Source organism: Lithobates pipiens, unplaced genomic scaffold (genome assembly GCF_037356315.1).
Source record: "Lithobates pipiens isolate NorthernLeopardFrog02 unplaced genomic scaffold, aLitPip1_a1.2 Scaffold_8, whole genome shotgun sequence".
In the NCBI taxonomy this organism is placed as follows: Eukaryota; Metazoa; Chordata; class Amphibia; order Anura; family Ranidae; genus Lithobates; species Lithobates pipiens.
The window spans coordinates 597,111,197-597,138,827 of record NW_027507903.1 but is presented as its reverse complement, the minus strand read 5'-3'; the positions used below and the strand labels follow the sequence as shown (position 1 = coordinate 597,138,827).

The following is a 27,631-nucleotide window of genomic DNA, read 5'->3' as shown; positions in this document are numbered from 1 at the left end:
CCCCCTGCATCACAGGGCCCGGTTGCGGTTGCAACTGCTGCACCCCCTATAGTTACGCCCCTGCTTGGAAATATGTATACACGCATGTGCATGTAAAAGCAAGTACTGTTCTTTAGCTGCGCACAGTGTAGTCTGTGATAAATGACTATGGTCAGAATTACCCAGCAGATGTGACTCCTCATATGACTCAAATAAAGGTTTATGCCCTTTACACGTCGGACACTTTGACGTTGGATATTCAGATGTCAAAATTTGCCAGATTTTTTCCGACGGATTTTGGCCCAAGCTTGTCTTGCTTACACACGGTCGCACAAAGTTGTCGGAAAATCCAATCGCTCAGTACAAGGTGACGTACAACACGTAAAACGGGACTATAAAGAGGCCAGTAGCCAATAGCTTTCGTCTCGTAATTTATTCTGAGCATGCGTTGCACTTTGTGCGTCGGAATTGTCTACACACGATTGGAATTTAAACGATCGGATTTTGTTGTCGGAAAATTTTAGAACAAGATCTAAAATTTGCGTGTTGGAAATTTTGACGGAAAAAGTCCAATGGAGCCCACACACGATCGGAATTTTTGGCAACACAGTCCGATTGCACATTTGCTGTCGGAAAGTCCGACCATGTGTACAGGGCATAAGTCTACAGTAATCTCCACAATGTAGATGGTGTAGGAGATGGTTATGTAGATTTAGTAAGGTTATGGGGAGACCTGATTGAGCCTTGTAGCCCTATTTTTTGCATTTTAGAGTGCTCCACACGCGTTCAGTGTAGGATACAAACAGCTGTGCTGTTGTCACCATCAGAAAACATGCCTTGAAAAACGCCATGCAGACATCGCTGGAGTTTGTATAGACATCAAGTGGCTGAAAAGAAGCTGCAGAAGATCAGCAGCGCTGAGATGCCACAAAAGATTAAAAAAAACTGAAGAAATGTACATAAAATACAGGGCAATTGTTTAAGATGCACAATAATATGATATACAGTGCTATAGAAAACTAAATGACATTCTAATAGGGTTTATAGTTACTTAAATTCTAAAACTGACTCAAAATCATCATTATAGTTTCCCTTTAAACCTCAGATAGCACATTGGTCCTCTAATTGTAGGAGATGGGTCTTATTCCATGTAGGTGGTACTTACAGATGTCGGGCTTTCCGAACATTGGTCTCTTAGGCTTTCCCCGTCTTATTTGCGGCTCAAAGATGAACTTGCAGCACTCAAGGAAGACCTTGGCACACTCTCCTTGCTGGAGGACATACTCCGATCTCTTCTGGCAGGAATATTTCATGTTGTTTTCCTTCATGCCATCTTCACAGCACTTGCGTAGATTGGCATCCTGGAACTGTTGTGCTGGTTTTACAAACAAAATATTATAAGCACACTAATTCATAATTATTTTCCAACACTGGACCCTAGTGGTGGAGAATACGGGCAACGCTCTTAATTTTTTTACATTTATAAAGGTACAGAGTAGTTTTGAGGGTATACTAGTCTAGCGGGTCTGCTTTAAGCTCAACCCCTGCACAAACTAACCCCACCTCCTGTACTGAATAAGTAACACACTAAACCTCAGGCTTTTTGAATATCAACTATAAGAATTTAAGATTGAAGTTCCAATGGGCTGATCCATTTATCACACCTGAAATACTTGCTTACCCTAAAGCCAAACCAAACTTTAATTTTAAACCAGCTAAAAACAACAGAGCTTGCACTTCTTCCTAAGAGAGGTCTGTCTGTGACTCAGCTGCTGTAAAACACTAATACCACTCCATTATATTTTGTATAACATTTTGTGGGGTATATGGGATATCTGGAAACATGCAATCTACATGCCAAGTAGTGATAAGAGATGAAATTGGTGACACCCATAACCAGGGGGGGACTGACAACTCACGGGGCCCCCGGGCAATAGGAGATTATGGAGCCCCCAGGCAATCAGAGATTATGGGGCCACACAGTATACAAAAACACACACACAGTATACAAACACACAGTATACACATAGTATACATAGACATGTTTCTATTGGCTGAAAAGGTACTGGAGAGGATTTTTACATACTGTCCCTTGTTTTACTGAGGCTGGCAACCCTGATGGAGCCCCCTAGTGGCCCGGGGGCCCTCAGGCAGTGCCCGAGTGGCTGAATGGTCAGTCCGCCCCTGCCCATAACCCACTTCCACAGCACAGTAAACTACTATATATGCCAAGCAGTGAAGTGCAGGGAATAAGGTATTTGACTTGGTTCATAACCCAACACTGTCGCTTAGCAGACATCTGGCTGGACATATTGTGGACAGCTACATTCAAATAATTACCTTTTTCATTTTTTCGTGCAACATTAGCCGTAGAACGCTTCTTTCTTGCTGATTCTTCACAGCGCCATTCTGCAAAATGAAGACAGACCAATATGCGGACACTAAAGAACAACTGATCGTGATGAAAACTTTATTTTTAGTTTCTTACACATTTCATTAAGAAGTCATAAAATCTATTTCCCAAATGTGATGCAAAATTGAGCATAACTTTTTTTATGAACGTACAGAGGTTGTTCAAATTTCACATGTTGGTAGAGTAATGCCCTGTACACATGATAGGGTTTTCCGACAACAGATGTTGGATGTGAGCTTGTTATCGGAAAGTCCGAACGTGTGTATGCTCCATAGAACATTTGTTGTCGGAATTTCCGCCAACAAATGTTTGAGAACAGGTTCTCAAATTTTCCGACAACAAATTAATTCTGATCATGTGTACATAAGTCCGACGCACAAAAGTCCACGCATGCTCGGAATCAAGCAGAAGAGCCTCACTGGCTATTGAACTTCATTTTTCTGGGCTCGTCGTACATGTTGTACGTCACCACGTTCTTAACGGTTGGAATTTCCAACAACATTTGTGTGACCGTGTGTATGCAAGACAAGTTTGAGCCAACATCCATCAGAAAAAAATTCACGGTTTTTGTTGTCGGAAAATCCTATCGTGTGTACAGGGCATTACTCTTCCACTTTTGGATTACAACCAGAAGCTCCTTGTGGATAGCCTGAGTTGGGGTCTGCAGCTCCCCAATCCTTTGGACTACTGATGTCTCATGGCAACTCTCTTCCTTGGTTTTAAATGCTGTGGCTATTGAGTATATGATTTCTTATCCATATGATACTACTGTATATTATATAACCACTTAACCCTGAAGAAGAAGCATTACGCAGTCCTTTTGAAACGCATTGGGTTCCATTCTGTTTTTACTACTAACTGTTAACTGTGATTATTTAAATTTTATTTTTCACATGGTATGTATTCATTGTAACTGCATCAATATTTTCATGTTTTAATGCTACATCAATCTTTCTATTGTTATAATTCATTTTGTACTTTTATACTACTTTACTTCTTTCTTTGGAGTCTATGCCCCCTTAAAGTCCCACTAGAGGGTTTTTCTGGTATTTGTTCATTTTTTTAGGGGAGACTGGAGGTCTTCTTTAATGACCCATGTAAGTTAATGAAATTTTTTTTCCCCACTTTTGCATTACTTTCGGTACTGCCCTCATACAGTGTATATATCTAGACAACTAACTATTAAAAGTTTTATCTAAGGTTCAACAGTAATAACTACTCATTTTAAATTTTTAAATCCATACACATAGTACATATACATATTTCCATCCCCATATCTCTTTGATATATACCATTCCGAGTTTGACTGATAAGGCCAAGGTTGGATTCAACAGCAAGTCCGGCATCAGTAAAAACCCCAGCACTGTCGATTCCACCTCCTGGCGTACAGCCCAGATCGCTTCGCTCCACCTCGCTCCAGACCTGCCAAAGAATTAGAACATTTTCTTTAATGAACGCAGAAATGTTGACCAATATATGCAACCCTGTAATTTGGAAATAAGGATGAGAGTAGGGGAGTCAGGCAATATACAGTACATTAAAAAAGTATTCATATCCCTTGACATTTTCCACATTCTGTCATGTTACAACCAAAAATGTAATTATGTTTTATTGGGATTGTATGTGATAGACCAACACAAAGTGTCTCTCATAATTGGGAAGTGGAAGGAAAATGATAAATGTTTTTCAAATTTTTTTTACAAATAAATATGTGAAAAGTGTGGCGTGCATTTGTATTCAGCCCCCCGGAGTCAATACTTTGTAGAACCACCTTTCGCTGCAATTACAGCTGCAAGTCTTTTTGGGAATGTCTCTACCAGCTTTGCACATCTAGAGAGTGACATTTTTGCCCATTCTTCTTTGCAAAATAGCTCAAGTTCTGTCAGATTGAATGGAGAGCGTCTGTGAACAGCAATTTTACACTCTTGCCACAGATTCTCAGTTGGATTTAGGTCTGAACTTGACTGGGCCATTCTAACGCATAAATATGCTTTGATCAAAACCATTCCATTGTAGCTTTGGCTGTATGGTTAGGGTCATTGTCCTGCTGGAGTGAGTGAACCTCTTTTGCAGACTCTAATGCCCCGTACACACGAGAAGGATTAAGTCTGACAAACCTCCGACGGAGTTCCGCTGGAGTTCCGACGGAGTTCTGGCGGATTTTTCGACCGAACGGACTTGACCACACACCATCACACCAAACTCCGACGGAGTCGAACGTGATGACGTACGACGGGATTCGACGTAGGAAGTTCATAGACAGTAGCCAATAGCTGCCCTAGCGTCGGTTTTAGTCCGTCGGAGTAGCACACACACGAGCGAACTTTTCGAAGGGGACCGGGTCCGACGGAGTTCCGTCGGGAAAATTTAAAGCATGCTTCATTTCTAAAGTCCGTCAGACTTTAGCGAAGCTAAAGTCCGTTGCAGCCCACACACGATCGGATAGTCTGACGGACTCAGTCCGTCGGAGTTTGGATGTCGAAAAGTCCGCTCGTGTGTACGCGGCATAACAGGTTTTCTTCTAAGATTGCAAGGGGGGCAGGCCTAAAGCTGTGTAAAGGGTCCCAAAGTGTCTGATGGCTGCCCTCATCCAAGGTGCCTCCAACACATTCGGGGGGACTTGCTTTGGCTGTTAGTCCATAGGGGCTGCTATGGGATGTCATGTAGGAGTTCTCTTGAATAAGCAAAGTTTCTGAAATGCATCAAAATTCTCCCACTTTTCACTACAACTGTTGGATCAGAAGGAGAATGCAATCATGTGAATCACTCTATTGAAACAAAGCATTCTAATGCTGGACAATACATGGTTCGGAAATTTGGTCAGTTCAGCAGGAACCGGATGAATTTCAGTCCATGCATGGCTATTCTCGTTCAGGATAAGACAATCAATCAAATACCTTCTCATGAACCGGCTTGTTGGAAAATGTTGCTTCCTTCATAGTTACATAGTAGGTAAGATTGAATAAATACAATAGTCCATCCAGTTCAACCTGTGTAGGTGTATGTGTGTCAGTGTCGATAATCATTTCCCATTTACCTGTATATAAAAGCCTTTTAAAAATATCAATACTCCCCGCTGATACCACCAATTGTGGAAGAGAGTTCCACATTCTTACCACCCTGACAGTGAAAAACCCCCTGCGCAGCTTAAGGTTAAACCGCTTCTCATCCAGTCTCATCGTGTGGCCCCGTGTCCTCTTACACGCCCTGAAACTGAATTGTTTTTTTTCCTATGCTGGGATCACCATTGAGGTATTTGTCAATCGCTAGCATGTGCCCTCTCAAGCGTCTCTTCTCTAGCGAGAATACATTTAGTGCTTGTAATCACTCATCGTATTTGCTGTCCTGCAATACCCTAATTAATTTAGTTGCTCTTCTTTGGACTCACTCCAACACATCCCTTCTGAGGACTGTTGACCAGAACTGACATTTTTTTTGTAAACTTATTGTTTACAATTATTGGCACCTGAACGCCAACAGCGCTACACATAAATGGGCTAGAAGGGCAGGTGGGCCTTACCGGCCATTGGAAACATATATGCGTTCTTGTCTTGTTCTGGGGCATGCTCCCTTGGCACCCCCTGAACTGTGCCCAAGCTGTAACCAACAGTTTGTCCTGTGCAGCCACTCACAGTGTGGAAAAATTGGAATTTGGGAGCACTGCCTATCAAATCCTGGACCCCTGACCCAGTTATAGTGCTGGGGCTTGAATAAAGGGGATAAAAAAAAATATCCTATATGAAGAGGAATCTATATTCACTTTGTTGTATATCTTTAGAAGGTGTTGGAGAAGAACTATTGATAATAGATTTAGAAGTTACGCTTTGGAATTCAATCCCCCTTGGTCTATACTGACGCTCCTACCTTGTTTTGTGACATTCGATTTTTCTTGTTCAGGACAAGGACACCCTTATCCAAGGCCAGCATGCCGACACTGGCTCCAGGTTCTCCTGTGACTTTCAGCACCACTTGTGTCCCTGGCTGGGGGTCCTGGACAAATTTCCTTGTATCTTGAGAAAGCTCAAGCTGGCAGAGGAGAAACAAAAATGTGTCAGTGGACTTGATTACACAAAGACAATACATTTCTTACAAGGGCAGTTCACCAAAATGGATATCTCAGTGTTTTGTAGAATCTAGGGAGCACCCTTGCATTTTATGTTGGTTTATAATATGAAGAATGTACCAGGAGGATTTAGAATACACAAAGGTAGTCAAGGACACCTTAAATTGCCAGGTGGGATTTATAACATGTCCACCACAGATACTGAGACCAAGTGGGCTAGTTTAACCTGAAGCGGTTCTTCACCCTAAAGGGGAAGTTCCGCTAGTATTATCCCTCCCCCCCTCCGGTGCCACAATCGGCACCTTTCGGGGGGGAGGGGGGTGCAGTTACCTGGATAATCCAGGTAACTGCACCCACTTCCGGACAGACCGCCGCACGGCTCCGCCCACCGCCGCATGGCTCCGCCCCCCCGTTGTGTTCTGGGAAGCACACAGTTCCCAGAGACACAGCGGGGAACCAGCGCAGCGCGGCTCGCGCATGCGCAGTAGGGAACCGGGCAGTGAAGCCCTCATGCTTCACTTCCTGATTCCCTGACAGAGGATGGCGGCGGTGCCTGCAGCGAGACGAGCGATCGCTCGTCATCTGCCGCCGACATCGCTGGAACCTGGGACAGGTAAGTGTGATATTATTAAAAGTCAGCAGCTGCAATATTAGTAGCTGCTGGCTTTTAATATTTTTTTTTTAGGTGCAGCTCCTCTTGAGTTCTTCATAGGATTGTGCAAAATCGTCTCAGGGCCTTAGATATTTTATTTTCCTGGGGAGGTTCAGGTCTTTCAAACTCAAAGGCATCATTTACACTTTTATATTGGGGGAGGTAAGGTGAAAACATATAACAGCAGAGTGGGGCCATGAGACTTTGCAATGCAATGCAGCAAAAATTATCCCCATTCAACTGAATAGAACGCAATACACGCAGTTGTAATGTGGTAGTGTACTCATTAGTACAGCGAGCTCCTCCTCAGCTCCCTAGTTTTTTTTTTTGTTCAGCCCACTGAGTTGAACTAAAAAAAAAATTACCATGTGAATCATGCTTTAGATCTTATTCATATGTTCTAAATGTCCATGGAATGGCAAATATACCATGAATACCTACAGCCAGGATTCCAGATGTTCCCATTTTTATAAGCTGCTCAGCCTGTTCACCTGAGTGACGGGCTGAAAAGAGCCACTGCTGTTAACATGTATCCGCACATTCAGTGGTCCCCATGTTTAAGCTTTGAGGGATAAAGCAAAACACATTGGGGTGTGGCCTGGCGGGAACCCGGGCTGAGGTAGTCTCTCCCATCACTACTACATTACCATAGGACTGTGTGGCACCAGGGATTTTTTTTTTCCTCTCTTCCCTTTAGTGAGTGAGGAGCTGGGATGAGCTCCATCCCCCGCTGGCATTCCTGCCGCATATTCAGTATCATCTACATGAATCCCTACATTGATTGAGCCTGAGAGAAACACTAGCAAACCATGGGTTACAGTAGGGACAAATTTCTGACCCTGGATGCAGAGAGATTTTATCCAAGGGCAAAAATGTATCCCTAGCTGCAGGTAACCACTGGATGTGCAGATACATGTTTACAGCAGCAGACAGCCTCGACTCTTTTCAGCCCGTCACTCAGTTGTACAGGCTGAGCAGAGATTGGAACGACTGAGATCCCGGGTGCAGATATTTGCAATATACTTTCTGCACCATGGTCATGTAGGATGTATGAATGAATGACCCAATACTGGATTTTAGCTAACCTTACTGTGCAAGTTGAGCAGGTGCAAGGGGCAACACATTCTGGTAAGCAGTAAATTTAGTGATTTATTTAAACCTTAAAAAACTTTTCTAAGCAATTTTATGAAATGTTTTAAGAGATTAACCACTTGCCGACCAGCCGCCGCAGTTTTACTGCGGCAGAATGGCACGGCTGGGCGAAACCATGTTACCTTACATCACTTCGCCTATGGGCCACTAGGGCACACATGTGCCCAGAGCCGATGCGAGTGCCTGGTGGGTGCAATGACCGCCGGCTCCCGCGATCGCTCATGACAGAGCGATAACGGGGATCTGGGTGTGTAAACACCCAGATCCCAGTTCTCTCAGGGGAGAGGAGACAGATCGTGTATTCATACTATGTATGAACACCGATCTCTCTCTCCTCCTAGACAGTCCTATCCCCCCTACAGTTAGAACACAGTGAGGGAACACAGTTAAATCCTTGATTGCCCCCTAGTGTTAACCCCTTCCCTACCAGTGACATTTATACAGTAATCAGTGCATTTTTATAGCACTGATCCCTGTATAATTGTCAATGGTCCCAAAAATGTGTCAAAAGTGTCTGATATGTCCGCCGCAATATCGCAGTCCCAATATCGCAGATCGCCACCATTACTAGTAAAACAAAATAAAAAAATAAAAATGTCATAATCCCCTATATCCCCTATTTTGTAGATGCTATAACTTTTGCGCAAACCAATCAATATACGCTTATTGCAATTTTTTTTACCAAAAATATGTAGAAGAATACATATCGGCCTAAACTGAGGAAAAAAATGTGGGATATTTTTTATAGCAAAAGGTAAAAGATATTGTGTTTTTTTTCAAAATTTCCACTCTTCTTTTGTTGATAGCGCAAAAAATAAAAGCTGCAGAGGCAATCAAATACCCCCAAAAGAAAGCTCTATTTGTCGTAAAAAAGGGACGTCAATTTTGTTTGGGTACATCGTCGCACGGCCGCGACGATAGCAAAAATGGCCTGGTCATTGAGCAGCCAAATCTTCCGGGGCTGAAGTGGTTAAAAAAAAATATATATAGTGCACTGCCTACCACAGTATGGTGCCCTTTACGCCTGGTCAATATGATTGGCTTTTATTCAGTCTTATACTGTAGTAAACCCAGCTTTTGAACTTGTACTTACAAGAAAGCCTATAATAACGCTTACCTGTAGATACAGTGAATATCTCCTAAACATGCGGTGTTTAGGAGATATTCACATGGAAAGCAGCCGGTGAGGTCACCGGTGCACACGCTCTGAAGGGACAGCATACCGCTTCGTTGTACTTCTCCTGGGGAGGAGTACAGTTCGTTCTGCACTTTTGTGACCCATTTTTAGCCAACAGCCAGCTATTGCCCGCTGTCAGCTGACATTGCTCAGCAGGTCCAGGCTGTGGAAAGATCCTCACTTTAAAGTCAGGATTCACCCAGTAATAATGAGTCTGGAGTGCCCCCTATTGGCTGGAAACAAGAACACAAAATATTCATTTGCAGTATTTCATATTAAACCTGACAGTAAAAAGAAAAATATTTTTTTTTTCCAGACTATTATTAATAATGATAATATATACATAGCCACCATACGTTTCCTTTACAGTCAGCCTCACCTGTTTTATGCAGGAATTTGCTGTGTCCACCCACACGGAATCGGACACAACCTCATTTTGTGAGCCAGGCACCACGTAGTAGGCCACCATGCGAAAGGATGGGATGTATTCCCCTGTGATCACAATTGATGTGGCAATAATAGTCTGTTCTGGCTGACGCTGCACGCGCTCCAGTTTTATGACCCGGCCCTTGCTGAGGATCTGTGGAAAGGATGTGTTTTACAGATCACTATTCTAATAAAAAGGATGAAGAGGCTGAAAATGACAGAGCAGGAGTTATAAAAAAAAAAGAAAAATAGGCTTAAACACCATTCATTCAAACTCTTTAGAGAATTTTTGGGACTGAAATGCTAAATTTGCCACTGCTGACTTGTTTTGAATGTACCCGCTCCAGGCATGTACTGGCCACAGGGACTATAGGGAGTTTCCCGGTGGACCGATGGCTCAGTGGGCCGGTTTCAGTGACAGCCAGTGGCATCACTGGGGGGGGGACTTTTGAGGCTGTAGCCCCAAATCTGGGGCCCATAGCCCAGAGTCAGTCCAGGAGTCCCCAACCACAGGGTCCCGGCCCACTACCTGCCCTCTTTCTGGTGACCCTGATGTAAGGAGGGGCTCTCTGGGAACCCTGATGTAAGCCGGAAGCTCTCTGGGGAACCTGATGTAAGAGAGAGGCTCTCTGTGGACCCAGATGTAAGCCGGAGGCTCTCTGGGGAACCTGATGTAAGAGAGAGGCTCTCTGTGGACCTGGATGTAAGGGGGGGGCTCTGCGGGGCCCCGGATGTAAGGGGTTGGCTCTCTAGGGACCCTGATGTAAGGCGGATGATCTCTGGGGACTCTGATGTAAGGGGAAGGCTATATGGGGTCCCTGATGTAAGGGGAGGCCCTCTGGGGACCCTGATGTAAGTGGGGGGCTCTCTGGGGACCCAGATGTAAGGGGGGGGCTCTCTGGGGACCCAGATGTAAGGAGGGGCTCTCTGGGGACCCAGATGTAAGGAGGGGCTCTCTGGGGACCCAGATGTAAGGAGGGGCTCTCTAGGGGCTTTTTTGTGCAATTGCGTACAGTTTATATACTGTTTTTTGTGTGTTTGCAAAATTAAAGTGGGCCGGTCTGGATGAAGTTCAGGGCCAAATTTTTGTCCCTGTCCAGCCCTGACCCGCTCCAGTGCTTCCCTTTCTTGCTTCATTGCAAGTCACTGATTTTGACCAAGCATGCAGCCTGTGAATTCTGAGCTCTTGGCCTGCATACTTCTTGTGGGTTATTGAATCATGAAAGTAAACTTGCACTTTGTCCATAATGTCTGCTTTAAAGGAAGTATTATCCACAGTATCTGTCAGAAAAATTAACTAACCTGCGTAGCCGGACTTCGGTGCTTTCAAATGCATATGCACCTGTGCACAGTTATGTTCACATAATTGTGCATAGTCATGTTTCTGTGTGTAGGTGCATCCTGTTTGCCCATTGCTGACTCTAACTCTGACAACGCCTGCCTCAAGTTGCTCATCCTGCCTCTCTCAATACCTGCCCAAGTTGCGAACCATGATTCTGTCAATGCCGGCCCCAAGTTGCTGACCCTGACTCTGTCAATACCTGCCCCAAGTTGCTGACCCTGACTCTGTCAATACCTGCCCCAAGTTGCTGATCCTGCCTCTGTCAATCGCTACCCCAAGTTACTGATTCTGACTCTATCAATGCCTGCCCAAGTTGCTTACCCTGACTTTTCAATGCCTGCCCAAGTTGCTGATTCTGACACCATCAATGTCTGCCCAAGTTGTTGACCCTGACTTTTCAATGCTTGCCCATGTTGCTGACCCTGAATCTGTCAATGCCTGCTCACGTTGCTGACCACGACTCTGTAAATACCTGCCTCAAGTTGCTGACCCTGACTCTCTCAATGCCTGCCCCAAGTTACTGATTCTGACTCTCTCAATGCCTGCCCCAAGTTACTGATTCTGACTCTCTCAATGCCTGCCCCAAGTTACTGATTCTGACTCTGTCAATGCCTGCCCCAAGTTACTGATTCTGACTCTGTCAATGCCTCTCCCAAGTTACTGATTCTGACTCTGTCAATATCTACCCCAAGTTACTGATTCTGACTCTGTCAATGCCTGCCCAAGTTGCTGATCCTGCCTCTGTCAATACCTACCCCAAGTTACTGATTCTGACTCTGTCAATGCCTGCCCCAAGTTGCTGACCCTGACTCTGTCAATGCCTGCCCCAAATTGCGGAATCTGACTCTGGTAATACCTGCCCAGGTTGCTGTTTCTGACTATGTCAGGGCCTGCCCAAGTTGCAGATTCTGACTCTGTCAATGCTTGCCAAAGTGGCTGATCCTGACTGTCAAAGGCTGCCCCAAGTTGCTGATTCTGACCCTGTCAATGCCTGCCCAATTTGCTGAACCTGACTTGTCAATGCCTGCTCATGTTGCTGACCATGACTCTGTCAATGCTTGACCCAAGTTGCTGACCGACATTCTTGCCACTCCTTCGTCACTATACTTTTTTTCCTACTATCTAGGAGTGCTTGGACTGGAGCAATAAGAGAGGCCACCCTCACCATCTCAGGCTCCCCATTGAGGCGCATAACAGTATCTACATACCTGTAACCTTAAGTAAGCTTTAGCTCTTTGAGCTTGTTAAATCATATATAGGCTAAGCAGGTTCCTTTCCTCAACTCCACATGAGAGCACTAAGGCCAGTTATTGACATTTCAGGAAGACAGGGGTTATGTATTCCCAAGTATTTCTGTGAGTGAATCAAGGAGGTGAGGTAGAGTAGACGGTACGTAAAATCTTCTGCTACATCCTCGGGATAAAGGATCCTTTTTCTCTACTCGGTATAATAAGGTTAGGTACAGGGAAGGACAGGGCAAACCACACCCTGTGTACTTCGATGTTATTGTTTTTTGGACTTCTGAATCACACCCAGTGTCCACAACTGATTAAGAAATACGCAAAAAAAAAAAGCATTTTTTTTTAAAATAGGATAGATAGTTTGAAGGTTCTACCATGTAGGTGATGTGGGGGATGCTTCTTTGGACACTCGGGTTTGCAATATTCATATGAAACTGAACTTGCAAGTTTTCACCCGGTTTGACCTGGTTTGCCGTGAGACCGATGTGGAGGTAGTTTTTTGATCCGCTCAACGGCTTGTAAGCTGTCACAGTCAAAGAGCCTACAGTCTGCCGGTGATCAGGAATACCTACAGCCTTAGTCCGCACCTAGAGGAAAACAAATCGTCAAAACCACAGCTTTATTGATCAATGAAGATATAAACAAAAAAAAATATAAAAACATTTACACATTCACAAAAGTCTAAAAAGTCCTGTAGAGGAAGAAATATAAAAAAAGATGTCATTATGCTAATACAATGTTTAATATCTCTTATTAAATGTGTCCAACCATTATAATAAATGTCCAAAGTGCACTCTTCATAAAGCTGGCTATTCACTTATAGATTTTTTCCATTCAGCCTATGGTCTACAGCAGTGCTTCTCAGCCTCAGTCCTCAAGTACCCCCAACGGCCATATTTTGGGAACTTCCCTTTAGATAAAATAGCTCTTATAAATACCATGTCATTGATATTGATTTAAAGCAGCTGTGCAAAGTAAAGGAAAACCTGAAAACATGGCCCGTTACGGGTACTTGAGGACTGAGGTTGAGAACCACTGGTCTACAGCATGGATGGATCATTCTCCCATTGCAGTTATTGTATTTTGACAGCTGACCCTGTCAGCTGTCAAAAAAATTTGAAAATTTGAACAAAGCCCGCAGATGATTGGATGCAGCTGATTGCATAGGCCAGCAAACTAAAGCCTAGCTCCTTCATTTTTCAATCAAGGTGGGAGGTGGCCGGCAGGCAACCCTCTGAGCAAGTTTTGGCCACCGAGTTCATCAGGAACTTGCCAAAATTCAATATGTGTATGGCCATCTTAACACCAAGACATCTGCATTGTGATGGGGCATTCTGTGCATTAATGTGCATTGCTGTGACGAATTGTAAATTATGTCTCTCTTGTAACCCCTAATGTACTACGCTTACCATGGCAAATGATCTATGGTTGCTTAATTGTATTGTTATTTCAATATTTTTTTCTTAATAAAACTCCTATATTTAAAAAAACAAAAAAAAAATGCATTGCTGTAAGACAGCCCATTAATTTCTAATAGCCTGTCAATGTACCATGATGCAGGTGTTAAAGGAAATGCAGCATTTTTTAATGCAGAGTACCACAGTGCAAACATAGATCAATTGCAAGGTACATAGAGATATCATCCAAACTGAATAGCATAGCAATGCACTGCACTGCATTACCAAGTATAGCGCCGGCTCCTGAAGAGCATGCGCTATGTGTTTTGTCATTTAACTTTACCCTTGAACCGCAGTTTGGTTTTGGGTTCAATTATCCTAAATTTAGAATTCAGCACCAGTCTAGCTAGACTCCCTGGTGTTCTGCCTGACCATAGGTGGCGCTGTCATCATGGCAGGGTGCAGAATGCATTCTAGTTGGGTGCATTAAGGTTACGCTCTCTCAGAACCAGCCCAATTTGAGTGTCACTCTTGCCTTCTGGGAGAGGGTACTTAAGGTGCGGATGTCACGTGTTTTGGGGTTCCGGTCCAGAAGTGCTTTCTGACTGTTTGGTCCTGGACCTCCTGACCAGCCCCCAGGACTGCCATGGCCTAGGGTGCGGATCCACCTGACTTAAAACCTCGGGCTGGCTGGCGAGGTAAAGAAACTGAAGGAAGGATTCGGAGGTGGTCCAGTGCCGTCTCGGTTAGTGGAGAGGCCCAGCAACTGTGAAGGTTTCCAGTGGAGGACTCTTCGGGAGAAGGCCACACAAGGGTTGGCTTCTCAACAAGAGTCTGGACCAGTTGGAAGACTGTGAATCCAACCTCGTGTGGTATCGCCGTACCGGCTGCAAGATACTGGTACCATATGAGGGTTCTACAAGTTGTCTCAAATTCTTCAGTTTTACTAAAGTGTTCTACACCAAGTCTGTGGCAGAGACTTGTATCTGATTTAAACACCTTGTTGGCTGCTAGACCTAGTGAGAGAAGGACTATCCAATAAGAGTGAGGATCCAGTTGTGAATGGCTGTTCTCTGGATTTCCTGACGTGAGAGGTGTGTTTTTCCATACTGGCTTAACACCAAGTGTACCTGGACTTTTTCCCTACCTAAACCCTCTAACCCCATGTTGAGAGACTGTGTTCATTAGCTATCTTTGGCAAATAAATATCCCTTCAAATGGATCTGGTGTCAGTCTCTACAGTTCTTGGACCATCTACCACGGGAAACCCCTAGACACGCACAAGGTGAAGAAGGTAATGGTAAGCCCAATTGATTCATCCGCTCCTTTGGGGGTCAGTGCTACACAAGCAATGCGATAATGCATGGTAAAATGCACCATAAAAGACACAGGTCTGAATAGAGCTTATTTTGATCTATATAAAATTGATAGACTCATTAGTCTAATGTTTTAAATTTCCATGATTGTATTTTTTATAGCCTGTAGACCTTCAGAGCTGGGGACCATGAGGTATCTTTCTGAACAGTCTCAAAGCTTCACAGCTGGGGACAATAAGCCGGTCTCTTTGGCACCTGGTTATCCTGCACATTTGCACAGCTGTAGGTACTCAGTGCACTTCAGGAACACTGTACTGCACAGGAGGGTACTCTTCATGAAGCTCACAGTCCAGGATTCTGCTAAGGATGGTTAAATAACCTATATCTGAGACCCTATAAGAGCTGTCTCAGTCCAGTCTATCTCTAGCACTTATATCCCAAAAGTACACGGTCACCAGGAATCAACTCAGTTTCTGAGCCACCTTCCAGATTTTTCCAGACATGATCCAGTGAGTGAGACGGTCCTTCTTTAAACCAGATCCCTTTGATAAAATACTGCAGTCAGTACTAGATCACTTCCAGGTCGCAGCTGTGCCACCGCTGAGACCTCACAGAACAGCAACACAGTCCTCAGGCTACCTCAGGGGCATTAGCCCCCTTGGACTTGAAACTCTCCTTACCGGGGAAAGACAATCACTCCAGAGCTCCAGACTAGATCAGCTCCCCAGCCACCATCTGGCCACACTTCCCCAGGAATCGGCTAGGCCCTAATTAATATTAAGGCTGGTGATTGAATTCTACCTCCCTAAGCTCTGTAAACTTTCTCTAGAGGCAGGGGGAAGCAATCACACCCTGTGAAACCCTGAAAAGACCAGGCCAAACAATCACTGCTCGCTTGATTACAGAAGGAGCCAAAAATGAAATATACCTAGCATTCTACTCTAGGAAGATGCTACATGTGGTTCCTCCCACTAGCTCGTACATCCTGTAGTGACGTATAAAATGTGTTCCCAATGGCTACAAAATGACAATTACACATTAAACAGAGTACATTACTCCTTTAATCGCTTGTCTTCAAGCACTTACAAGAATTTTCAACTCCTGGATGTCAGATTGGGTGTTTATAATAATTACAGTTGTGCCGTCTGTGCTGGTTTTAGAACATTTGTCCTCCACTGTACAAATCTCAACACCTGGGGCTGGGGAGCCATCAGGATTCTGCAGCAAAATCTGGAAAAGAAAAAAAATATATATAAGAGTAGGGCCTCTTTTATACCTTTTAAACTGCATATGAGAACTGGACCATTTTATTCAATGGTGGTTTTGGTCTTTGCCGCTGTAATTAGTGCAATTGGAGAGCTAAAACATATTTTAGACATAGAGTATACTGAAAAAAAAGAGCAGTAAATGAGAATGATTATTTTCAGGTGGGAAATGGAGATTGGCTCTTTACCCCAATCTGTGGTATGCTGTGTCCAAGGCACACGCCAATCATAAAGCGTAGCTGAAAGGCTGTGCGGGAGGCGCGCACGTGGGAGGGCCTCCAGGGATATCTTGGAGAGCTGTGTTCAGGGGAGGGCTGGCAGCCTTAGGCCTGGGGGGCAAGTCTAGTCAAGTGGCCCATTAATCCACGAATCAGCTCACCATCAACAGTGCCCATCAATGCAGCCTCACCAATGCCTATCAATGCAGCCTCATCAGTGCTCATCAAGCAGCCTCACCAGTGCCCATCAGCTCAGCCTTGTCAGTGCCCATCAATGCAGCCTCACCAGTGCCCATCAGCTCAGCCTTGTCAGTGCCCATCAATGCAGTCTGTTCAGTGCATGGGGATTAGAGAGAGAAAAGCTGCTGGATAACACAGAGCGGAGATCTCCCGCTTACCCAGTGCGGCTTCTGTCATACGAAGTCGTGCCTCCTGGACCAGGTTCTATGATAGATGTCACCAGTGCGCTCTTTATCATAGGACATCCTTGGCTTCCTGGCAGTACACTGAGGTACACGTCACAGAGGAGCCGATGCACGTACCCGGTTGCTGTGATATCTGCCGGGCACCCGCAATCGCTCATGACAGAGCAGGAATCTGGATCTGTGTGTGTAAATACACAGATCCACGTCCTGTCAGGGGAGAGGAGACAGATCGTATGTTCCTAGTATATAGGATTGGTCTCCTCCCTAGTCAGTCCCATCTCCCCCACAGTTAGAATCACTCCCTAGGTAACACATTTAACCCCTTGATTGCCCCCTAGTGTTAACCCCTTCCCTGCCAGTGATATTTATACAGTAATCAATGCATTTTTATAGCACTGATCGCTGTATAAAAGTCACTGATCCCAAAATAGGGTCAAAAGTGTCCGATCTGTCCACCGCAATGTCACAGTCACAATAAAAATTGCAGCATTACTAGTAAAAAGAAAAAAATAATAAAAATTCCATAAATCAATAACCTATTTTGTAGACGCTATAACTTATTACTGCTTATCGCAATTTTTTTTACCAAAAATATGTAGAAAATTACACATCAGCCTAAACTGTTAAGGCTTAAGTTGGCATATTATAGCAAAAAGTAAAAAATATTGTGTTTTTTTTAACCAGTTCCCGACCAGCGCGTGCCGATGTACGTCGGCACAATGGCACAGGCAGGCATATTGGCGTACAGGTACGTCCAATCTGGTCGGGACCCCTGTGAGTCCGGTCGCGGGTCCCGCGGACTCGATCGCCACGGGCATACCCGCGATCGTCTCACGGGGCGGCTGAACGGAGAGATGCTGTTGTAAACAGCATCTCCCCGTTCTGCCTAGCAACAAATGACGCTGATCTCTGCTCCATGTGATTGGAGCAGAGATCAGTGACCCCCCCCCCCAGTTAGTAACACACCCCTAGGAACACTTAACCCCTACACTGCCACCCCCTGGTTAACGCCTTCACTGCCAGTGTCATTTACACAGGAATCACTGCATTTGTATAGCAGTGATTACTGTATAAATGACAATGGTCCCAAAAATGTGTCAAAAATGTCCGATGTGTCTGCCGTAATGTCGCAGTCACAATAAAAATCACTGATCGCCGCCATTACTAGTAAAAAAAAATTATTACTAAAAATGCCATAAAACTATCCCCTATTTTGTAAACGCTATAACTTTTGCGCAAACAAATCAATAATCGCTTATTGCGATTTTTTTACCAAAAATATGTAGAAGAATACGTATCGGCCTAAACTGAGGGAAAAATATTTTTTTTTATATATTTTTGGGGGATATTTATTATAACAAAAAGTAAAAAATAATGCGTTTTTTTCAAAATTGTCGCTCTATTTTTGTTTATAGCGCAAAAAATAAAAACCGCAGAGGTGATCAAATACCACCAAAAGAAAGCTCTATTTGTAGGAAAAAAAGGACGTCAATTTTGTTTGGGTGCCACGTCGCACGACCGCCAAATTGTCAGTTAAAAAGGGAGTTCGCCGGGAGTCCGCGTTTTTTTTTTTTTTTTAAAGCCAGCAGCTACAAATACTGCAGCTGCTGACTTTTAAAATAGTGACACTTACCTGTCCAGCGCGCCCGCGATGTCGGCACCCGAAGCCGATCTCGCGATAGTCTCTCGGGTGCTGCCGCCGCCATCTTGGGTATGGGAATCAGGAAGTGGAGCCTTTCGGCTTCATTTCTCGGTTCCCTACTGCGCATGTGCGAGTCGCGCTGTGCAATAAGGATGGACCTGCTGCCTCTGGGATCCGTGTGTTTCCCAGCAGACAGCGGGGGACTTTCGGAAAGGGGCGTAATCTACGCCCCTTTCCGCAGAGAGCTATCCCGAAGTGGGTGCAGATACCTGTACTGTACAGGTACCTGCACCCCCTCCCCCCTGAAAGGTGCCAATTGTGGCGCCGGAGGGGGGGAGAATTCCAATGAGCGGAAGGTCCACTTTAGGGTGGATCTCCGCTTTAAAGCGACGCAGTGCCCGAATCGCAAAAAAAGTGGTCTGGTCTTTGGCCAGTAAAATGGTCCGGGGCTGAAGTGGTTAAAGTTGGCACTCTTTTTTTGTTTAAAGTGCAAATAATAAAAACCGCAGAGGTGATCAAATACCACCAAAAGAAAGCTCTATTTGTGGTAAAAAATTAATTTGGGTACAATGTTGCATGACCGCACAATGAAAACTGACCTGGGCAGGAAGGGATGAAAATGCCCGGTATTGAAGTGGTAAATTAATGAAAGTGTATTTCTTCCAAAAAAAATTGTATTTGAAAAACAGCTACATAAATACCGTGTGACATAAAATATTGCAACAATTGCCATTTTATTCTCTAGGGTCTCTGCTATAAAAAAAAAAAAATTATATATATATATATATATATATATATATATATATATATATATATATATATATATATAATGCTATAATGCTTGGGGGTTCTAAGTAATTTTCTAACAAAAGATTTGTTACTTGTAAAGAAGTGTCAAAAAAGGTTTAGGCATGAAGGGGTTAATAATATCAGCTCCCAGCTTGAAACAATGGGTAAGAAGTGAGAAATCTTCATAGTGTAATAAAAAATAAAAAAAACACATTTACCAAAAAACTTACATTATCTGTGCTCTGTCTTTGGGATCAGCCTCATGGGGTGACAGTCTGCTCCCCCACAGCTTCTCGTTTGTTCTCTTCCTGTGGTCAGGCTAGGGAATTTTTTGCGCCCAGGAATTGCTATTAGGCCACTAGGACTACATGTCCCATGATGCTTTGCAGCTGCTGGAGGCTCTGATGGGCTCCCTCCCTCTACCAATGAGGAAGCAGGGGAGGGAACAGAGTGGGCGGACACTCACACAGGCTGCAAACTTCAGAGGAGGAGAGGAGAGGAGGGGGGGGAATCCCCCACACGAACTGACAGGTCAGGTTGGCTCTCACTCCACTGTCAGTGGATTAGTGTGAGCGCGACTGATGGGAGGTGCGGGAACAGAGCGGCCTCCACTACATAAGTGAGTGTGAGTGCCTCTTGAGTTTCCGCGCCCGTCCCTCTGCCTCAGCTGGCAGCCCCTGCCCTGACCCAAAAAAAAAAAAAAAAACGTGAGCAGTGGCCGCCGGCCATTATGTGTATATTGTTAGGGCAGCCTAGGGGGAAATTGCCACCCTGCCCCCCGGCCCAGCCCGCCCCTGGCTGTGTTGTACCCTTCTATAGGCTTTAGTGCGGGTGGTAAGCAATAAAACAAATGTTGGCGAGTGAACTGTATCATTAAAATATAACTAAAGGCAAAGCTTTTTTTTAGTGTCGGATAGATTGTAGAGGGACTGGAAATCCTGTCAGGTATTTATTGCTGTCTGTGATCCTGTTAAGGAGATTCACCATCTCTATTTGCCTTGTTTACTGCTATCACCATGAGTGAAAGTGAAAGAAAATGGTAAATGTTGGGTTGTCCCTAGAACAGAAATAGGGAGGAAATCATCCAATGGGGATACCAGATCTGGTTGTGGGGAGGTGGAGCGCGGGGCATCAGTAAACAGAGTGCAATTGCAGTAAGACTTGGAACTTGTATTGAACAGAATGCCAATGTTACAGACAAGCTGCTGGGAGAGCATTACTAGGGAAATAACTCACAGTTCAATGTAATCAGATGTGGCTGAGGAGAGGTGCCGATAGCGTCTGTTTCATATGGTAGAGTGTTGCTTGGCCGATCCAGTCCCAGGAGGGCGAGTCCTTAGCCTGTCCCTCCTCGTCAGGAACCTTTTCCTACCACTAGTACTTTCCCTAACAAGTCTCCCTACACTAGCCACATGCAAGAATGTGTGGCAAACCCTGGGACCGGGACTTAAATAGACCGGCTGACCCAAGGCTGCCAAGGGTCAGATGGCCGCAGTGTATCCAACCTGAACGCTAATCCATTGACCCAGGAAATCATAGACAAATGGTGTTTCCCTTGGACTTCTTCTCCATGCTGCGGTACCACAGACAGAGAGAACAGACTGTGCCTGCCTACATGGTGACAACCAGGGATTCAATCAATTTGAGGGATTTCCTTTCACCTGTTTTGGCTATGGTACAGGAAGTGAAAGAGAAACCTACCCAATAGGACAGATGGTCCAAATCAAATGTGCTAATTTAGGTTGAGTTGGCCCATGTATTCTTACAGTATACTGTATGTCCTAAAGACCCCAGTAATGACATCTCCCTGTCATAATTCCACACTCTGTTCCTGTCGACTTTGGAACTTTATATATTCTAGCATCTCCTGCTACATTCTCCATAATATAAAATAAATATAAAATTAATCAGGAAGAATGGTTGCCTCTCGTAACAAGCATAGCTGGTGTGGAGACTCAGAACCTCAGCAGTGTCCAAGAGATAGAAGAAACTGTTAGGTGTTTAAATTCTCCAACACGCACAAAATCATGAAACATCAGTTCTGCAACCTATTATCCTGAATTAAAGTAAAATGTGTTGAGGGTATAGGAGAAAGTCACCTGATGTAATTATGCAGGAATACATGTAAAATGGAAAGCCCCTTTAAGGTTTAAATGTTTTGGCTCAACAAAACTTTTTTTGTGGGTGAAAGTCGGTTGACTAATGCCGGCCATACACGGTTCGAATTTCGAAAGAATTTTCTTTCGAAAATCGTATCTAAGAATTTTCGTATGAATTTTGCACCATTAGTGGGCTGCAACAACATCCGATTTTCGTGCGGAAATAAAATTTGAAGAATCGGACATGTTGGAAATTTTTTGAAAAACTAACGATTTTCTAATCAATGCTGGGAGAATCGTGTGAGAAATGTAATAAGAAAAGAAAATTTACGGAGATAAAAGAAAATTTACGGAGAGAAAAGAAGATTCCCGGCCAAGAAAATTATTTTCTGTAACAACATGAGGTGAAATTGAAGGCTTGGTCGGCCGAATTTCGAAAATCAATGGTGGCATCATCGGATCACAAAAAAAAACTAATTTTCTGATTTTGAAAAGAAAATTCATTCGAAATTCGACCGTGTATGGCCTGCATAACTCAACCACTGGATTTTTTTTAATCTTGGTGTGACTATAGTGGCAAGATCTCTGCCAGTTTCCTACTTTGCTACCTTCTACCATGTCTGCATGTCTTACTTCATCACTGCCACTTGCCACATTTTCTGTAAAATAAAAAAATGAACCATCTGCAAGAATTAGCAAGTGTAAGCCCTTCTTGTACTTGCCACAGTAAGTGTTGGGCAGCCTTACCTTGGTCAGATAGGGCAATGAAGGCTTGAAGTACTTGGAGGTCTTGGTGAAAAGTATCTTGAATGCGTTGTTTACCACTGGAATCCCAGTCTTCTCTGCTTCCACCATATCACTGCCTGAAAGACACATGAAAATGTTAGTCTTTTTTTTTTTTTTTTTTGCTGAAACTCCAGACCAACACTGAGTACTTTTCCTACCTGCATTGGTCAACACAGTTGCAGTGACATAGAGAGACTTTCCAATGAGGAGGGATAGGTCAAAGTATCGTCCGGTGATCATGTACCTCTGCAGTTTCACTTCTGCTTTCCCCTCTTTAAGCTAAAAATACAAAACATCTGCATTCATGGTCTTGTAAATACTCTATATTTTTTTATAGCCTGTATATATTTGGTTATGTAGGTAGGGTGTATCTATCCTTCGCTTAAAGGAAGGTTGAGACTAAACAGATTTATAGTGGTTGGAGAGTTTACATAAATGGTTCTTTGTCGGAGCTATACATACAGCATTTTGATTTTTTTGATTCATCTGATGTCGATCTGTGAAGATTTGCACAGGATTTGGATTAAAACTTTCTATGATCTGCAGGATGCCATTTGGATTGAGTCATTATCTGCTAATTATATTAAGACTGCAATGTGCAGCTATCGTGTCACAACTGGATCACATATAGAGTACTTAGATTGGAGAAACAGAACAATACTTAAACATTGTTAATATTGTAGAAATGGAATGCTCACAGAAATAAGGCAGATTACAACAATAGCACTACATACAGAATATTGCTGGTCATACACTTTTCCAGGAAGAAGATGGCAATGTTTATCTGATAGGCACTTTACAAGAGTAATATATCATACCTTATCCAAAAGGCACTTTACAATACTAACATATCAGAACATTAGAGGAGCACTTTCCTTGGAGGAGGCTATGGAATTGCTCGGTCCCATAGCTACCAATGGTAGACTTTCCCTCCTTGAGGTACCTCTCTGTAATACTGTTTTTACACTGTCCCTAACCAGCGGCAGCTATGTCCCTATCTTATTCCCACACCACAAGCACACCAAATGAAGTAGAATGCCCTATTTATAAAATATGACCTCCCAAATCTCGCAGGATTTCACTATCAATTAAAATTGTTGTCCTTCCCAAGATTGCTGCCTGGAGCCCATAGCAGGAGGACATTTAGTCCTCAATGGCCTCCTGCCCGCCTGCAGAAATTACCCACACTCGTCTACAGGTGGAATGTTCTTTTTAAGATACTTTAAGGTTCATTCCACTTGCATTATTTTGAGAATTCATTACAGTTGCAGCTGACCTGCTTTTGCATTCCTTTTGACTTGACTGGGGAGTGAAGCAATTCCGATGCAAACAAAAAAGGCTGTGTACACAGACCCTCTTATTTACACAGGTTTTAGCTTGTGTAAGATCCATGTGTACAACAAGCATTTTCTGAGCTTTAGGCAAACTTTGTTGAAGCCTATAAAGTACCATTTAGCTCCAGTTTAGCAATGTTAATAATAGATCTTAATAGAAGTGCTGACTGTCACTTTAACCACTTGAAATCCAGGGGCAATTATTGAATTTTTCCCACTCATTAAAATCTGCATTTTTGCTAGAACATTACTCAGAACCCCAAACAATTATATTTTTTCGGAAAGCATAGGCCCTGTTGAATCAAAATTGTGGCAGTTTCATTTTTTTTGTCACACAATAAATTAATTTTAGCTCACACAAACACAAGATAATAATTTTTGGTAAAAATATAAATACAGTGGAGCCTTGGATTACGAGCATAATTCGTTCCATGAGAATGCTTGTAATCCAAAGCACTCGCATAACAAAGCAAGTTTCCCCATAGAAGTCAATGGAAAACGAAGATAATTCGTTCCACATTGTCTGCTATTGTATGCAGTACCGCGTGTGGCCAGAGGTAGGGGGGAGCGCCGGAGAAAATACTCGGAGACCGCTCGGATGCACTTGAAAACCCTCGGAAAGGCTTGGAAATAATCAGGAATTGGAAAAAATAATAGCTCGTATTGTGAAACGCTCGTTAAGCGCGTTACTCACAATCAGAGATAATACGGTAATGGGATTGTGTAAGTAAATAGATACGAACCATGTCAAGGCTTGAAATTGCATGTGCCCATGAAATGGCGAAAAACAACAGTACTCAAAACTATCTGTAGGTGATGCTTGCTTTAAAAGCCTTTACAGGTTGTCAATTTAGTGTTACCCTAGAATTACTGTTCTCACTCCAATGTTCATAGCGATATCTCACATCTGTCGCGCAATTGATTTTTACGTACACATTTGTGTCCTTTGCTTGTGTTTGAATTTATTTGTGTGAAGGGGTGACAGGGTTTTTATTTTTTTTATTTTATTATATACAGTGGTGTGAAAAAGTGTTTGCCCCCCTTCCTCATTTCCTGTTCCTTTGCATGTTTGTCACACTTAAGTGTTTCGGAACATCAAACCAATTTAGACAATAGTCAAGGACAACACAAGTAAACACAAAATGCAATTTGTAAATGAAGGTGTTTATTATTAAAGGTGAAAAAAAATCCAAACCATCATGGTCCTGTGTGAAAAAGTGATTGCCCCCCTTGTTAAAACATACTATAACTGTGGTTGTCCACACCTGAGTTCAATTTCTCTAGCCACACCCAGGCCTGATTATTGCCACACCTGTTCACAATCAAGGCATCACTTAAATAGGAGCTGCTTGACACAGTAAGGTCCACCAGAAGATCCTTAAAAGCTACACATCATGCCGAGACCCAAAGAAATTCAGGAACAATTGAGAAAGAAAGTAATTGAGATCTATCAGTCTGGAAAGGGTTATAAAGCCATTTCCAAAGCTTTGGGAATCCAGCGAACCACAGTGAGAGCCATTATCCACAAATGGCGAAGACATGGAACAGTGGTGAACCTTCCCAGGAGTGGCCGGCCGCCCAAAATTACCCCAAGAGCGCAGCGACGACTCATCCAAGAGGTCACAAAAGACCCCACAACAACGTCCAAGGAACTGCAGGCCTCACTTGCCTCAGTTAAGGTCAGCGTTCATGCCTCCACCATCAGGAAAAGACTGGGCAAAAATGGCCTGCATGGCAGAGTTCCAAGGAGAAAACCACTGCTGAGCAAAAAGAACATCAAAGCTCGTCTCAATTTCTCCACAACACATCTTGATGATCCCCAAGACTTTTGGGACAACATTCTGTGGACCGATGAGACAAAAGTGGAACTCTTTGGAAGGTGTGTGTCCAAGTATATCTGGCGTAGAAGGAACACTGCATTTCATAAAAAGAACATTATACCAACAGTAAAATATGGTGGTGGTAGTGTGATTGTCTGGGGCTGTTTTGCTGCTTCAGGACCTGGAAGACTTGCCATGATAAAAGGAACTATGAATTCTGCTGTCTACCAAGAGATCCTGAAGGAGAATGTCCGACCATCTGTTCGTGTACTCAAGCTGAAACGAACTTGGGTTCTGCAGCAGGACAATGATCCTAAACACACCAGCAAGTCCACTACCGAATGGCTGAAGAAAAACAAAATGAAGACTTTGGAGTGGCCTAGCCAAAGTCCTGACCTGAATCCTATTGAGATGTTGTGATATGACCTTAAAAAGGCCGTTCATGCTCGAAAACCCTCTAATGTAACTGAATTAGGACAATTCCGCAAAGATGAGTGGGCCAAAATTCCTCCAGGACGCTGTAAAAGCCTCATTGCACGTTATCGCAAACGCTTGGTTGCAGTTGTTGCTGCTAAGGGTGGCCCAACCAGTTATTAGGTTTAGGGGGCAATCACTTTTTCACACAGGGCCATGATGGTTTGGATTTTTTTTCACCTTTAATAATAAACACCTTCATTTACAAATTGCATTTTGTGTTTACTTGTGTTGTCCTTGACTATTGTTTAAATTGGTTTGATGTTCCGAAACACTTAAGTGTGACAAACATGCAAAGGAACAGGAAATGAGGAAGGGGGCAAACACTTTTTCACACCACTGTATATATATATGTCAAGTGGTTAAACAAGCTGCTAGCAGTAAGCTTCAGCACTACTTGAAATTTGTGGAAAGTCTGCTGAAAACTGCTAGCATTTTGTTTAAAATCAAGTCAGTACATCTATGAAATCTGAGTTTAACATTCCCTGAATTTATCATGTCTGTACTGTATTAATTTTTCCAGTAACCAGAAAAGTACCCTATACTTTGCCTGGTTTTATTTCAGAACAGTTTTTTTCCTGTTTTGGTTCAAGTAGGCATAGGGTCTTTCCACCACCCTGGAAGGAGATGACCCCCCCCCCCACCACTAACACAGCTGTTGCTATAATTCCTGTGCAGAACCCTTATGCCCTGTACACACAATCGGATTTTCCGACAACAAATGTTGGATGTGAGCTTGTTGGCGGAAAGTCTGACCGTGTGTATGCTCCATCGAACATTTGTTGCCGGACTTTCCGCCAACAAATGTTGGCTAGCAGGTTCTCAAATTTTCCGCCAACAAATCTTTGTTGTCGGACTTTGCGATCGTGTATACACAAGTCCGTTGCACCAAAGTCCACACATGCTCGGAATCAAGTACGAGCCATAAGCACTTGGTCTTGTAATACTAGCGTTCGTAATGGATATCTGTACGTCTTGCACGTCACTATGTTCATAATTGTTGGCCAACATTTGTGTGACCGTGTGTATGCAAGACAAGTTGGAGCCAACAACCTTCGAACAAAAATCCACGGTTTTGTTGTCGGAAAGTCTGATTGTGTGTAAGGGGCAATAGAGTCAATGTGTGAATATATGGGGCACTCAGGGCAGTCATAGCAGAGACAAAAAAGATCTCTGAACATCAGTGAAGAACAGACGAGAGGGCTCCATGAACCCCATGCTCCACTTTACTGCCTTCCCTCCTTCCCAAAATTAAGGAATTCATCCTGAGTAGAATTCTCTCTTTCTCGGCCATACCCTATAAAGCATAGATATCTTCTTGATTGTACTTTCTGAGCCATAGATGTTCATTGCTCTTACCGTAATGTTGGTAAGAGAGTCAGGAAAGCTCTTCTTCTCATTATTATCAATTGCTCCGAACATCACATATCCAGAACCTTCCACCGGCTTCCCATGCAGAAAACTAGGATATGAAGAAATTGTTAGGCATTGATGGTCAGCAAAAGTAAAAGGTGCAGGGTATGAAAAAATGATATTACTCTGGTGGTGGTGGTGGTGTTTGGGGGGGGGGTAATTGCAACAGTCAGCTTTTATTGACATTGTTTAAGCCCGTTTAAAGGAT

The 27,631-nt window shown here is 43.5% G+C and overlaps 1 protein-coding gene across 1 annotated transcript in view; it reads right to left on the bottom strand.

Moving 5' to 3' along the window:
- The window catches only part of LOC143961258 (complement C3-like), a 189,214-nt gene that overhangs the window by 101,460 nt on the left and 60,123 nt on the right, over positions 1–27,631 (bottom strand). The window contains exons 8-17 of the mRNA XM_077470491.1: positions 27,370–27,472; positions 22,541–22,661; positions 22,344–22,459; positions 16,245–16,388; positions 12,820–13,032; positions 9,816–10,016; positions 6,257–6,418; positions 3,685–3,814; positions 2,320–2,388; positions 1,145–1,354 (exon numbers count right to left, since the gene is read on the bottom strand). Coding sequence (XP_077326617.1) covers positions 1,145–1,354; positions 2,320–2,388; positions 3,685–3,814; positions 6,257–6,418; positions 9,816–10,016; positions 12,820–13,032; positions 16,245–16,388; positions 22,344–22,459; positions 22,541–22,661; positions 27,370–27,472 — 1,469 coding nt within the window. The remainder of the gene's footprint in view (positions 1–1,144; positions 1,355–2,319; positions 2,389–3,684; positions 3,815–6,256; positions 6,419–9,815; positions 10,017–12,819; positions 13,033–16,244; positions 16,389–22,343; positions 22,460–22,540; positions 22,662–27,369; positions 27,473–27,631) is intronic.